The sequence below is a fragment of the Halichoeres trimaculatus genome, unplaced genomic scaffold (assembly GCF_033239565.1).
Source record: "Halichoeres trimaculatus isolate MK-OKI-2021-1 unplaced genomic scaffold, fHalTri1.1 fHalTri1_scaffold_7, whole genome shotgun sequence".
Taxonomy (NCBI): domain Eukaryota; kingdom Metazoa; phylum Chordata; class Actinopteri; order Labriformes; family Labridae; genus Halichoeres; species Halichoeres trimaculatus.
In genome coordinates this window covers 28,918,424-28,933,927 of record NW_027437185.1, presented here as the reverse complement: position 1 = coordinate 28,933,927, position 15,504 = coordinate 28,918,424, and the positions used below count along the sequence as shown (strand labels likewise).

The window sequence follows — 15,504 nt, the reverse complement described above, 5'->3', positions numbered from 1 at the left end:
ACGCTGGAAAGGCTGCTGTAATGAATCTGTTTTGTAGGAAGTAAAGTAAAACCTGTTGCAGCACTGTGCTTGTGTTGGAAAAGTCTCCATATGCTGCGAGAGATGTTCGAGGATCCTGAAATGACACCAACTCTTTGCTCCCTGATGTAATTTCCAAATATTCTTTCAATAAATATTTTCAGATCCAGGCAGAAGTATGTCCAACAGAAGTGAAAAACCCTGGTGATTTAAAGGGCCGTCCCCTGGAGAGCAGTTGATTTATCAGTGCTTTTAACACCTACTTTAGCTAGAGATCTATAATCTGCCTTATTGTACCTCCTTTTTCAGAGAGAAGAGCTCCTGTATCAGCTGCCAGATCCTGGGAGTGTTACACTTAAAAACTTGTCTACATAAACAAAGTGCCTCCTTACTTAAAATAAATCTCCAAAATAACTTAAAATTCCTGAAGAGTGATGAAATTATCTTCAGTGCAAGATGATTGCCTAAACACTTCACCAGTCTCCAGAAAAGGAAAAGCCTGTCTCCAATCTGTGTTTACAGAAACGACACAATCACCCAAGACCATCATCTTTTCTCATGGTTGGGAAATTCAAGCCAAGATCTTCTAAAAATACTGAAAACAAACCAAGGAGTAACTTCAACCTGGCATGAAAATATGCCAGTGTTTGCTGTCCTGAAGTGTAACTAACCAGTTTTGCTATTACAGGCAAAGATACCAACTCAGTCATTAAAATTCATAGCAGGGTCAAAGGACAACGCAGCCTCGTTACTCAACCTGTCACAAATACATGTTGTCAGATAAATGTTTGATTTAACCCATACTCAGGGAGTAACAAGCTGCTGCATGGCATTCATTATTTGTGGATACAGATAAGATCCTCCTCCCAGATATGGAGTCAGACATGGGGGAAATGTGACGATGAAATATGAGTACATGTTAGCATCATTGTTATCTCTGTGAAACACATGTCCTATGTTTAGAAACAGCAAAACGTCGGCAGAATAATGAGGCAGCTCAGAGCGCAGAGTCTGCAGGTTGTTCAGAAACAAGTCCCTAAACACACCTGAAAGCAAACCTTATCAAAATGAGCCTTTACTACTTCTTATTTGACCTTGTGAATGTTATTCTGGAGATATCTGCAGTAATTATTCTGTACGCAGAGCAGAGGACAGATAAACAGCTCCCTCTGTGCTGCTGACGCCAACACAACCATGAAGATTGAGGAGAAGAGGAATATGAAGGCCTTCTCACTCATTAACAGATACAGAGGGACTTACTTGAGTACATGTGTGGATCCGTTGATCTGCGTGGCTGTGCAGGCAGCACCGGACCCCAGGATGGACGGCCTGCGGTACCTCTTCCTCCCACAGCACAGGATGATGAGGAAGGCACGGCGGAAGGACTTGTTGAGGAAGGCGTAGAGGATGGGGTTCAACATGGAGTTAATGTAGCCCAGCCAGAGACACGCGGCCCACAGCTGGTCCGGCACTGTGTAGTCTATAAAGGGGTCCACCACGTTTGTGACGAAGAACGGCGCCCAGCAGAGGCAGAAGCAGCCCATGATGATGCACAGAGTCTTTGCTGCTTTCGTTTCTGTTCTCATGCGGTGGTTACGTTGATGGTCGGCAGAGTCTGAGTTCGAACCAGCTCCGACCCCGGCGCCTGCACCTGCTCCACCTGCTCGCTGCAGCATGCTGATCTGCAGGGCGTGTGCACGGGCTGTGACGTAGATCCTCTGGTAGGCCAGCACCATGAGGACCAGGGGGATGTAGAAGGCTACCACAGAGCAGGTGAGGGCGTATGGCTTGTTGACCATGAAGACACAGGAAGTGGAGTTGCTGCCCTCACTGTGACGCCGCTGTTCAATCTGGTCATGGAAGTCAAATCAGACAGGACGATTAGAGAAGGAAGACTTTACTGTTGTCATTTCTGCACAGCATGACACATAAAAAAACCAAACAGGGCTTAATGTTTTATATCTAGGTTTTGTCTCTTATTTAAAACAGAGAAGTGAGATTAAAGTGATGCAACTACTCGAGTAAGAAAACCATCATAAGGAGATGGTTAAGTCCTATTCAGCCCTCCCTGGATTATTGAATTGGAATAACTTTTGAGATACTTAAAATGAAAAAAAAATTGACCTACCAAACAAAACTACAAATGGACAAATTTTACCAAATTTGGAACAACTGGATTATATTTATTTCCCCTAAGGGAGCAGACTTCATTTGATCTCACTGTTAAAATTGTGTTGTTATAAAGCATTAAATCTTTACTTGATTCTTGTAAATTCCTTTTCCTTATTTTTCTATGACAACAGTGGCAGAAAACCACCCTAGTTTTTTTTCTATAGTTCTATGTAAACTGTTCTATCTTTACTAAAGACGTAATAGAGCTGTCTTTATTTGAGCTTTCAAGCTTTATCAAGAATTAACTAATATTTCTATTGTAAAAAGGTTGAAAAGCATCCACTATTGTTGTTTGCTTTTTTCTTTTTTTGTTTTTGTTTCTTCCGAACTTTTGGTTGAAATTTAACATATCCTGGAAGAGTAAACATCCAATAACATTCTGTCAATGGACTGTGACTCTGCCTCTCTGAACTCTGTCAGAATAATTGATGACGCTTTTTTTTTTTTTCTCTGGACCCCCCAAAAAACTGGAAGGACCCTGATTTCACCTGCAATAATAGTGTAATACTTTTGTTTTAATCTCTCCTTTCCAAACAAAAATAGAATTTAAAAAACTGTAGAAAGTAAACACCTGTGTGGCTGTAACAGATGTTATAGTGTTTTAAGCATGATACCATTTCAATATAGCAGAGGTTATGTGTGTAAATGTTGCTCTGTTTCAGGATTAGATTTTTTTTCTTGGACCTTGGTGTAAAAACAAAATGTGTTGTTTATGTTATTTCATGCTTTGTTGATGGCAAATGAAAACACAACCACCCTGAAAATGATTAGTTTTCCTTTCATGCACAAATAAAGCAGCTTCCCCATGTGGGAATGCATATGCTGGCACAAAAGCTGGGATTCTGAAATTACAGAAATAAACCCTGAAGTAACTACATTCACCAAGCTGCTGCTGGACAGCGCTGCCATGAAACGCCTGCAGACTGCACAACAACCCACTTAAAATCCCTCACTCCCCTCAGTCTGAGTCTCTGTAGTAAATGAAAGAGGAACACAGGTCCTGAGGAAGAAAGGAGGCTGTGCACCTCACCATTAATCACAAAGGAGTCCCAGTCCTGTGCTCCCTCTATCATCTCACCTCTGCTGGGAACTAGAGCTCAGGGCTAACAGATGAATAACACAGGGATCAGTCTGCAGCGCTGCAGGCACACGCTCAGTCGTGTGTGAGCTGGAGTCGTTTTCATGAATGTGTTTGTAATGTTTTCCATTTGAGCTGCTAGGTCACCTGTTCCTCAGCATGAATGCACACACAGATAAGGGTAAAAATATGCAGGATAGGATGAAAAATAGATCACATAGCTCTTTACTGTCATATGTGGAATTATTTAACATAGATTCTTCCCTGAGGGCACCTTGGAAGCTGGTTTGAAATATGGTCAAGATGCTGCTTTAAATGTCTTTGAAGCGTCTCAGTCGGTGCATACATATTTAACTTTACCATATGCTAGTTAACCGGAATAAAAAGTATGCTCTAGAGTCATTTTCACCAAGTCATTAATGCGAACACTACATCAAATACTAAATAAATCACAAGATTATTTAATGATCTGTCTATTTTATCAGACTTCAAATCCATGCATGCTGTAAAAAACACTTTAGAAAATTAATTATTCAACCTTTAATGAGCAGGTTTATTTGACCTGTCCTGTATTCAAATCATGGTGGAATGAAATTTTACCAAAAATAAGGGAGCACGATTCACTTTTATAGGGAACAAGTTTCCTAATTACAAGATAAAGCTCTTTTGATTACTTGTTCCATTTCCTAGTTCATTTTTCAAATGCCAAACCTCTGTGAAAAAAACTCTTTGAGCAGAAATCTCCTGAAAACACATGACCTCTATAATAGCCCTGATCTCTAAATACTGAAATGACTTAAAAAAATGATTCACTTTTTATCGAAAACATGAAAAGAGCTTGTGTCTGAGAGATAAAAAAAATTCTCAAATTCATACACGCATTTCCAGCAGATCTGAGTCGGTTGGAGAAGCATTAAGTTATCTTGAGATCTGAAAAACGAACACAAAGTACCCCACATTAATGGAAAGTTTAATGATTGTTATACACTAGTCCTGTGACTCAAAGAAGTGCATCACTTTCTTTCTGCTTGTTTTGACGGGTCATTGAGGTCCGTTGACCTTAAGCTAAGAAAAAGCTACTGAGTTGAATGTCAGAGTCAAAGGATGATTCAAGCAAACACAAGATTTCATTCACCAACTGGCTACATGACTGACATCTTCGTTAAAGTAAATGTCCATTCAGCCTTTTTTACAGTTTTGTTGTACATTGCTGGTAATGTTACATTTAGAGAAAGACTAATATGTTTTTCTAAGGGCTGATACCAATACCAATTGAAAGTAGTCAAGGAAGCCGATAAGTGACTTTTGGGGGCGATATTCATTTGCAGTAAAAGCGAAAAATATTGGTGTCAAAATTTGGGATGATACACACCCCAATACTTAACTTTGTCTTTAAGCATATGTCCATCAAACAGCCCCCAGGCTAAACAGCTGTCTTATAAAGGTAAATGAAAACTTGTAAAAATAAATAGCTCCCTAAAGTTTTCTACAGTGAATCAGTTTTCCAGAAAATGGCTCTGTGTGTCACCAATCAGATGGTACCATTGGTGGGACAATGCTTGAAACAAAGTAGTGACTGTATCGGGGCCAAGATAACAGTCTTTAATTTAACATCTTATCCGCCACAGGATTAAATCAAAAGGCAGATGCTGATATGCCTCAAAATGCTAAATATTGACGCCAATAATTGGCCTGACAGATAATCAGTCTATCCTTAGTTTCAACTAAAAAGCACTCAGAGAGCACAGACCTCCACCAAGCATATTGTGATTGTCACGCAACAGTTTAGTCCTACTTTAATGTTATACTTCCTTTCAGCAGACTGTCTGCTACAATTTGGTGTTAGTTGCAGGTTTGTACAATAATTTGTTACTTGACAGTGTTGAAAATTATGATGACCCAGTACATATTTTATATTCTAGATCTTAGTATCCAGAATATTGGCAGGATCTGGATCGTACTTTTACATCTGTCAGAAAGTATGGTGACCTTGTCTTGTATTGTTTTGCAAAGCAATCCGACCATTTATCGTGAGGTTATATACACAAATGGTGAAAATGGCCACATCTCACAATGATAAAGAATCCTTTGAAAACATTCAGGATCCAGATGGTGATCTGGATCACCTCCAAAATTTAATCACTTCTGCCTTAGTCTGTTCATACCACACTTCTTCTCTTCCTTTCCTTAACTCCACCTCTTTATCTTAACAGTCAAACAACACCTGGCTTATTCCTCATTTCTCACCTTACAGCAGGAATTTTGAAGTCTTTTGTACTTTGCTTTCTTGTGTCTTTAGATCTGCATGCACAAAACCTAAAACCTCACATTTTGTCTGGCTTTGCCTTCCTTTAGCATTTAGAATTTTGCGTTTTTTATTTACATTGGGCCACCATTTAGTTTTTTCGCAGATATAGACAATACGTTGTCACATAACCTTGTGTAAATAGGGTGATGTCTTTAGCTCATGTCTTATAGATACTAACCTCCAACACCTTTCCTGCCACAGAAACAGGGTTATTGGGTGGAAAACACTGCTGGTGGCGATGAAACTAGCAGAAGGTACCATTAACTCCAGACAGTGGCCTGGTGTGTGTGTGTCTCTGTGGTGTCTGTCAGGTTGTTTTGTTCAATATCGAAGGTTTGGTTCAAGCCAAAACTTCCTCACTGGCAAAACTATTCAGAAGCGCTAATTAGACCCAAAGAGAGATGCAGCTTCCCCTGCTGCATGGTGCAAACATATCATTGTGCTGTACACTCCTCCCTCCATATTAAACATATAAGAAGACACAAGGTGAGCAGTTGTTTATGGCAGACTCAGGATTTATAATTTTAGGCCCACATGTGTGAAAGTGACACAGGAATGGGCGATGCTGCAGAGTAATGTCCTCCAGGGTGCACAAACGACAGCACTCACCAGGTGGTCGATGCCGATGCTGTTCCAGCCCTGCATGATGGGAAGGAAAGAGATGAAGGTGGGAATAACCCAGCAGCCGCCGATCATCAGAGCCACTCGCATCGGAGTCATTTTGTTCCTGTAGACCAGAGGCTGGCAGCAGATAGCGTAATACCTGCAGACAGAAATGGCACACTGATCAACTCATCGGTACAATGAACGACATGATGGACCGACATAATCTCCAATCAAACTCACACAGTTCCTTTCTATTCCGTCATTTCCTCAAATTTCACATTTCCACATGTCTACATTTCTTTTGAAACTTGAACATTTTGGCATATTCTAATTCCTACATCACGACACTCTGCCTCCAGCCAGTAAGTAGGGCTGTAAATGGGCTGTGATTGCACAATGGGACACATTTGGAGTGCATGTTTATTTCTGGTGCTTCCAGTCCCTCTGTTCTGTTCTCCTCGTCATTTTGAATGAGTTCTTTGGCAAGACATGAGGGTGTCTGCTGCCAGAGCATTTGCAAAAATATGCAACAATTAAGCACTACAACATTTTCCAACACATTCTTCTTTTGTCTCTTTGAGGCCCTCCCCCTAAATCCCACCTCGTTGTCTCTGTCTGCCTCTTTTTGCATTGTCATTCCTACATCCTTGTATGCCTCCTATTACTTCTCTTCCTCTAGCAGTATTTCATGTTTTTCGGGTCTTCTACATCTTTCTCTCTGTCCTTCAGCATCTTATCTTTAAAAAACAAAAAAACAGCAGGTCTCCAAAATCTCACCATGTCTGAAACTGAAACGAGGTCTTAAATAAAACCCAAACAGGAGATAAATAACTTTTGTAACACCTTGTTCCATCCGATGCACATTTCCTCCTCTGTTAGTCACTAAATTGTCGGTTGGCCTCGTCTGCTGCAGGAGACAGGATGTTCAGCTGCAGCATCTCATTACTTCTCGCTCATGACAGTTATTAGTCGGAAAAGAGGCTAATGGAGAAGCTGGCCACCAATTAACTCATGTCTTGTGGTGCATCTGTTGTCAGCGTATACTTTTATTGTCACAAACATTTGACTTGCGAGGTAAGACATGCTAGGTTTTCCCTTCACTAGATGCTATTTGTGTTTTGGGGTCATAAAGTTTGTAGGTCAAAATTAAAACCAGAGACACTTTTGAAACTATGAAAAATCTAAAAAATACTCTTTGCCAAAAAGCTTTGAGGGTCCTATATTGTGCAAAAATCAGTTTATTAAGACGCTTAGTGAAATTTGTGGGTCTTTGGCTTTCCTCCTAGGCCACAAAATGTGATATTTAATGACAAAACCTGTACTTAGTAGTGCTTGTGAATGTAAAATCCTGACCTAAAACTAGCGGTTTGGATTTTGGGGATTTGCTGCTGTGCTTGATTATTGGCTTTTTGGACCAAAACATGAGAAATCTCTCCAGCAGCGGGCAGAAGAATGCTGAAGTTAAAGAGCCACCACTGCTCTGTTTTTGGCTGTAAACAGCCACATAGTTCCATGCACAAGCTTCCCATCTCAGAAGAAGACAAGACTAAGTGGCTAGAGTTAATTTATGAGGGAAATGTGCCAGCTACACTCAGTAAAACTGTGCATGTGTGTGCTAGTCATTTCACGACTGACTGCTTTTCCAACTTTGGACAGTACAACAGAGGGCTAGCGAATAAACTGGTCCTGAGTCCAGGCGCATTACCAACCATCCACCAACAAACCTCGGACCCTGGAAATGTGAGTATTTTAAATGCTGTGTGCTGTGGAGCAGATGTAAGATCTTTTCCTCAGTGTCCCCCTGTCTCTGTGTTAGCTTCAGGATGCTAACTGTAGCTGCGGTTAGCCTGTTGTTTTAGCCTGTAATGTTACGATAAACAAGCTTCGCTGTTTTCCAAACATTGTGCACTCAGAGCTAGGTAGTCATAGTTACATGGTGCCGCTCTCAGTGACACGGCGGTATCAGCGGTGGCTCACTTACATATGAAGGCCACGCCCACTAAATCAGACCATTCTGAACAGAGGGGCTATGAGAGCCTGGAAAAAGTGGTGCTGTGCTTGATTATTGGCTTTTTGGACCAAAACATGTTACTACCATTTCATGAAGTCATCAATGATTCATATTAAACTGCAGAAAAGGAGCAGGATATGGGACCTTTAATAGACCTTGACTTGAGAAACAAGAAATGTGATCTTAAAAACTACAAGTCATTGATTTTATTGACTAATTGTCATCTTAAGGCAGCTCACAAAACTTCCATTTTTTGAGTGGAGCCTAATCATTAATATCTGTGTCTCACTTAACTCGTAACTTTCTCCCAGAGTCACACACTCATTCTGACTCTGACACCACAGAGTGTGAGTGCTCTGCACATGTGCACAGAATCACACACTACAGCAGGAACTCCTAGCATGCTGTCAGGCTGTGATATTGCTCCAACGACGCTGGTCCTGAACTGCATGAATGAAATCACACTGATGAGAGGGAAAATGTATGAATGAGCGCTGAGAGAAAAGGGCTGGGAGCAAAAAGGGAGGAGAGAAACGGAAAGGAAGAAAGGACTGAAGGGATGGGAAAGACAGAGCGAAGGGGAAGAGGAAATGCGAGGAAGAAGAAAGTTTAAAAGCGTAGCAGAGGAAAGAAAGAGGACGGGAAACGGGAGAAGGAAAAAGAGGATGACTCAAAAATGAGAGAAAAGATGGATCCATATTTAGAAAAGCTCGAATGACAGATGCATTGCTTACTGTACAAATCCTGCATCTGCAGTTTCACCTGGGTCAATGACTCTTTCTCTCTTTCTGTGTGTGTGTGTGTGTGTGTGTGTGTAGGCACCAAGCACTCAGGTCTGTTCCACTATGATAGAAAACAGATGAAGTCGACCAAGCGAGCCACTCAGACCTCCATTACCCTCTAACCTAATGGGTCCACGCGTGTTTGTGAGTGTGTGTTTGTGAATGTGCTTCATGATGTGTGTGTGTGTGGGTGTGTATGTGTGCGCTTTTTTGGCATATCTGCAGACACTTATGTCATGCTTCAGTGCGTTTATGATTTCCTGTTTGTGTAAGATCAGACGTAGAGATGCGAAAGGTTTGCAGGATACAATTTGTGTGAGTAATTAATGCAGCCTTCTGTGTGTTTGTGTGTGTGTGTTTGAGTGTGTGTGTGTGTGTGTGTGTGTGGTGACTGGATCAGTGTTAGTCATTTGTATACCTCTTAACTGCCGCCGTAATAAAAATGAATATGAATGCCTTTGATTAATTCTCTAGCTTCCTTTCAAACGTTTCGTGTATGTTGATAATTTGCATTATAACGACTTCTCCTTCAGAGTTTCACTGCATGAAGTCAAACACTTTGTGTAACCTTTGCTTATTAAACCAGCAAAATAAAAACAGGTGCCATGCAGTGTGGACCAGAAGATAAAGACTTCTTCGTCATCAAAATGGAAGAAAGAAAACACAATATCTCTTATTTCTATAAAACTATCAAACACATCAACATGAGAAAGCAACACGTCTGTTGACCCTTGACTGGTTTGAGCCATCAGAAAGGTTGAAATTTGCTTCACTGGCTGGATGCACCTTGAGCTAAAATCATTGGCTGCATTTACATGCAGTCAGTATCCCTTTCACATTCACCGGCAGCCATAACCTGGATGCGTACGGCCAAAAACCAACAACCTTTTTGAAAATGCAAAAAACACCCCTGGGCTACTCCTTTTCTAACCTGAATATTTGGTCTTTATGGATATCCCCATCGAAAGGAACATTCATTTGTGTTCTGCGTATGCTCTGTCTGAATCTCGGTCTTTTGAGAACAGGAAGTGTGCCGTGTTCCTGCTGTTGTTGTTGTTGCTATGGATACAGCAAGACGAAGCAAAGATGCGTTCTCCTTGCGTTGAGATGTTGTCCATGTGTTGCAATTTTGATCGGTGTACCACGAAAAAAGGAATATCTTTGATTGCTCAGGCGTGTAACCAGGTTATACCAAATGTTTCAGAAATCAGAATATCAACCTTAACCTAATGAGTGCATGAAAATGTAGCCAGTGTTAAGGGTGTTAACCATCAAGCCACTACAAATGCAAGGGCGACCATTCCTTGAATGAGGCATCATGGGTAAAAAGTAAACACCTGAATATGGATAACTGAGCTTTGCAATACAAAGAAAAAAACTTCAGATCCATCCATATGTTTTACCACTTGGAGCCTATATTAACCATCATTTGGGGAAAATGCAGCTTTACAATCAAAATCAACAAAACTCACACTTGAAAACTCAGCACTGAATTTGTACATTCATGCTGCACAAACATTTGTATCTTTCATCTTACCAAGATGAAAGATACAAATCATCTCTGCGTTTGCTAACTCATCAGCCTGTTTCCTACAGCTTCTGCTCATAAGAGTGCTGTTTTAGCCCATCGGTCTTAATTTTCTCAGTAGATGTTTCAACTTTGTTTTAATTTTTCATGGCTTACGAGGAAGGTGTCCTGAATGAAAATCCTGTCTTCAACATGAGTAAACCCCTCACCAAAGGTGGGAAATCACCCAGTGAAACCTTTTGTATTCAGGCAAGTTCCACTTTTAGCTCACAGGAACTGAAACGTATCAACAGTTGAAAATCTTTCCCTCAGTTTAATCCTTCCTGAGTCAATATCTCACCAGCAGAATGTGACTTTTATAAAACTGACAACTTTTTCCAACCAGACAAATTCATACTGGTTATTCATCAGTGCTAACCATTCTCCAAGTGTGACAACTTACAGCCCACCAGGCCAGTGCACAGGAACCAACTGAAGTACAATACTTGAAATGATGACAAATATTAAGCTGGGGTATATTTTCAACACAAAAGTGTTGATCCTGCCTCATTTCCCTTCAGAGGCTTAGTTTTTAAAGATAAAGATAACGGTCGTCAGGGAAAACAAGTCTATCTTCCTTAAGATTTTTTTTTTCTTTTTTCAGAAGATGGTGGAGACAAAGTCCTCACTTAATATTCACTACTTAAAAAACACACGTCTCCAACTCTGATGCATTCAATGCTTTAATTCTTTGCAGTTTGTTACAAAACATCTCTTTTACTGAATTAATTACCACATCTTTCTTTGGAGGTCATGTCTTATCTTTTGATTCATATTCCGGTTAAATAACAGTTGCATCTTTTCTTTAATTAGGCACATTTTGATGCCTATGCTCAATGAAGTTTAAGAAAAAGTAATCCAAACTGAGATCACTGGTCCTTTCTGTTTTTGTTGCTGCCCTCTCATTGAGTGTCTCATCTCCTCCTCAGGAGCTGAATTTACACTTTTTCTTAACCTTTGCTGATCCTCAGAGGGTTGGCTGAACACTGAGCTCTGCAGCAGCAGTATTAAAGCTAATCCACTTCATCCCATCAGCTGTCACTGTTGGTATTTTGCTGCCTCCCCGGCTTTGGTTCCACATCATTACCTGTTTTCAGTGTGTGGCATTAAACAGGCATCAGTAAATTGGAGTTGCTGTGTATTCTCCGTGTGGTCTGCATGTGCCATGGCATTAATAGAGGTCAACAGGTTCTCTTCATTTGAAAAGCCAAAATGCTTGTGTTCAAAGGTTGCAAATGGATTCTTAAAGAGTGGATGCAAAAGTGTGAAGGACAAAGCTGCCTCCAGTAAGAACGCTGCACAGAGGCACAGCATGGAGACTGAAGCACACACAAAGAACCTATAGTATGCATAGATGCAGATAAGTGTGCACACACACACCCACACACTTTCACACACATTAACCTGGGAAAGATTAGAAGCAGACGGAGCGCGGTTGAACGGCAGTGTGTCCTGACCACAACACTTTAAATGGTCCCTGTATCCTTTTGATCTACAGAACCTCGCTCTGTTTATTTCTGACTTTTTGATTCAAACTTTATTTGTACAACGCTAGTTTCTGAGAAACCCTGAACACTGTGAGCTGGGAATGTTTTCCGACTTGCTTGAGGACATTTGCTTTTGTCTGCACCTCCAAACTTGAGGGAGCAACCGGTTCAAATCTGCAGCACTGAGTGTCAAACTTCAGACAGTCACCAAGTTTTCAAAAAATGAGGTAACAGCGACACACAAAAAGCACACAAGCTTCATGTTAACTCCAGAATCAGATTAAGGTGGATTATTCCAGCCGTCAGACCACAGATCAGACGCTCTGATAGCAGGTTCCCCAGCTCTGCCCCCCAGCCTTCTTTCATGGTGTCCGGATCACAAACACTTGATCCTGCTAAACAGTGAGGGGGATTAAGTCAAATGCAATTACATGTTAGGTTAAGCAGCACCCTTGATTTAAGCGTTGGGTATAAATAACCAGCTTCAGCCTGAAGAACCAGTGTCAGAGCATGATCTGTGGTGACACGTGTCAAAACTCAGCGACACTTTAAAACAACGTTGCCCTATCCTGTCAGTCATCAGCATCTGCTCCTCTTCTCTCAGGGGAAGCTTATTAATGTTGGCAGGTTTGGACATGATGGGGGCACATAAAAGAGAGAGGGGGTATCAGGCAGCAGAGTGGCACAAAGAAGCAGCAAATAAGACATATCAGACATTATCAAAGAAAACAAACAGTAAGACAAAAAGCTGTCATCACTGGAGAGGCTTTTCTAAAGAGGTGTGTGCTGTCACAGCAAAGGTTTAGTTTGTCCTCTGAGTGGAAACAATATCTTTGTCACAGATTGAGCCACTCACTGTCACCGGCCTTTGTTTCTCTTTACTGTCACTCATTCCCCCAACAATTGGTTTCTTGTCTCTCCCTGTGCTGTAGCTGAATCCTTTTCATCCCACAATACACATTTACTTCCTATTTGTGGGTATCTGCAGCTACTTCTTTTGCTGTTAAAGTACACTCACCGGCCACTTTCTTAGGCAGATCTGTCCAACTGCTCATTAACGCAAATTTCTGATCAGCCAATCACATGGCAGCAACTCAATGCATTTAGGCATGAAGACATGGTCAAAGCAATCTGCTGCAGGTCAAACCGAGCATCAGAATGTGGAAGAAAAGTGATTTAAGGGACTTTGAACGTGGCATGGCTGTTGGTGCCAGGCGGGCTGGTCTGAGTGTTTCAGAAACTGTTGATCTACTGGGATTTTCACGCACAACCATCTCTAGGGTTTACAGAGAATGGTCCCAAAAAGAGAAAACATCCAGTGGCCAAATTAGTTGGAGCTGATAGAAAGGCAACAGTAACTCAAATAACCACTGGTTACAACCGAGGTCTGCAGAAGAGCATCTCTGAACACACAACACGTCCAACCTTGAGGCAGATGGGCTACAGCAGCAGAAGACCACACCGGGTGACCCTCCTGTCAGCTAAGAACAGGAAACTGAGGCTACAATTCACACAGGCTCACCAAAACTGGACAATAGAAGACTGGAAAAACGTTGCCTGGTCTGATGAGTCTGGATTTCTGCTACCACATTCAAATGGTAGGGTCAGAATTTGGCATCAACAACATGAAAGCATGGATCCATTTTGCCTTGTATCAGCGGTTCAGGCTGCTACTGGTGGTGTAATGGTGTGGGGGATATTTTCTTGGCTCACTTTGGGCCCCTTAGTACCAACTGAGCATGGTTGAAAGTCCACAGTCTACCTGAGTATTGTTGCTGACCATGTCCATCCCTTTTTGAGCACAGTGTACCCATCTTCTGATGGCTACTTCCAGCAGGATAACTCTCCATGTCATAAAGCTGGAATCATCTCAGACTGGTTTCTTCAACATGACAATGAGTTCCCTGTACTCAAATGTCCTCCACAGTCCCCAGATCTCAATCCAATAGAGCACCTTTGGGATGTGGTGGAACGGGAGATTCTCATCGTGGATGTTCAGCCGACAAATCTGCAGCAACTGTGTGATGTTATCATTTCAATATGGACCAAACTCTCTGAGGAATGTTTCCAGTACATTGTTGAATCTGTGCCACGAAGGATTAAGGCAGTTCTGAGGGCAAAAGAGGGTCCAACCCGTTACTAGCAACGGGTACCTAATAAAGTGGCCAGTGTACGTATGCCTTCTCTGACGTCTAAGAGCATCTTCTGTCCTGCAGAAGTAAAAAATCGAGTTCCCCTATTTATAGTAATACGATTTTACATACTTAATAGCCTGAAATGGTCTTGTATTCAGAAAAAAATATTTTCCAGGGCTGTCATGTTGCTCAAAGTCATGACTGTCTTTCATTAAATGACCAAGCTGAGTATTTAAAATAAAAAAAGACATGATTTCTGTCTTTGAAGCACTAAGAACTCATCACAAAATTAGTTGTCATTGGAGTATAACTGCAGCGTTCTCTATCATACAGCTTTATCCCAGCAGTCAATGAATACTCAACAGGTTGTGTAAACATAAACTCTGTCAAAGGATTGTTTGTTTTAACCTCAGGCGCTCCAATCCTCAATGTTAGCATCATTCAGCGTATCCAGCCATTCAAAAAGTGTGAGCCTGTATTTCCTTTAAATGTCTCTATCTGGTTTACAGTTTCCTGACTGTCACTCCGTCGTACTCCGAGTCTTCCTGTTTCTTTCCTACTCGTAATGCCTCTTCACGATGCTGCATCCTCCTCGTAGCATCTCTTTTGTATTTTCAGTCTGATTCATTCCAGTTCAGCCTTTTTTAAACCGTCTTTAGCGTACAATGAATGAATGAAGAGCTTTTTCCTGCAGCTGTTCGCTTATTTCTCTCTGTTTTCATCCCTGTTTCCCTGTCTTTTCTTGGCATTCCTCTCCTGTCTTTCTCTTCCAGTGCTGTGCACAGAAGCTTGTATTGTCTATCAGCCAAGTTCCTCGAGCAGAAATTAACTGGAGGCAACAGATGTTTCCTTTTATTGCACTATGAGCATCAAGTGAGGTTTCAAGCTGCCTCTTTTCCTCCCGCTTTCAGACCGTGTTGTTGCATTTCAATCAGTTCATTCAGCTCTTCCTTGCTCTTATGTGACCCCTGGGATTGTTTGAGGTCTGTTTAGTTCACATAAGGTGAAAAAAATGAACAAAGGGTTAAGCTTGTGGATACAGCAGCATAAGCACAAGTATGATAAATCGGTGCATTTGCAGATGGAATCATAGTAAGGTTGAGAAGTAATGTGAGCAGAAATCAAGAGGAGATAAAGTACCCAGGTTGCACTGGTCAGGACATCCCAGTGATACCTTTATCTTTACATTAATTTACCTTTTGTTTATAAAATACCCATATTTCTTTGTGCAATCTTTACACAAGTTGAAAACTGACAATCTTAGATGTCCCTTAACAGAATGTGACAGTGAGCACAGGAGACCCTGTTAGTTCTCCCTCCCACGTTTGTCTGAAGTAGGA

The 15,504-nt window shown here is 41.4% G+C and overlaps 1 protein-coding gene across 2 annotated transcripts in view; it reads right to left on the bottom strand.

Moving 5' to 3' along the window:
- htr4 (5-hydroxytryptamine receptor 4) overlaps positions 1–15,504 on the bottom strand; it is a 185,890-nt gene that overhangs the window by 60,226 nt on the left and 110,160 nt on the right. For both annotated transcript variants that reach the window (XM_074674560.1, XM_074674561.1), the window contains 2 exons: positions 6,186–6,339; positions 1,279–1,868 (listed from right to left, as the gene is read on the bottom strand). In XM_074674560.1, coding sequence (XP_074530661.1) covers positions 1,279–1,868; positions 6,186–6,339 — 744 coding nt within the window. The remainder of the gene's footprint in view (positions 1–1,278; positions 1,869–6,185; positions 6,340–15,504) is intronic.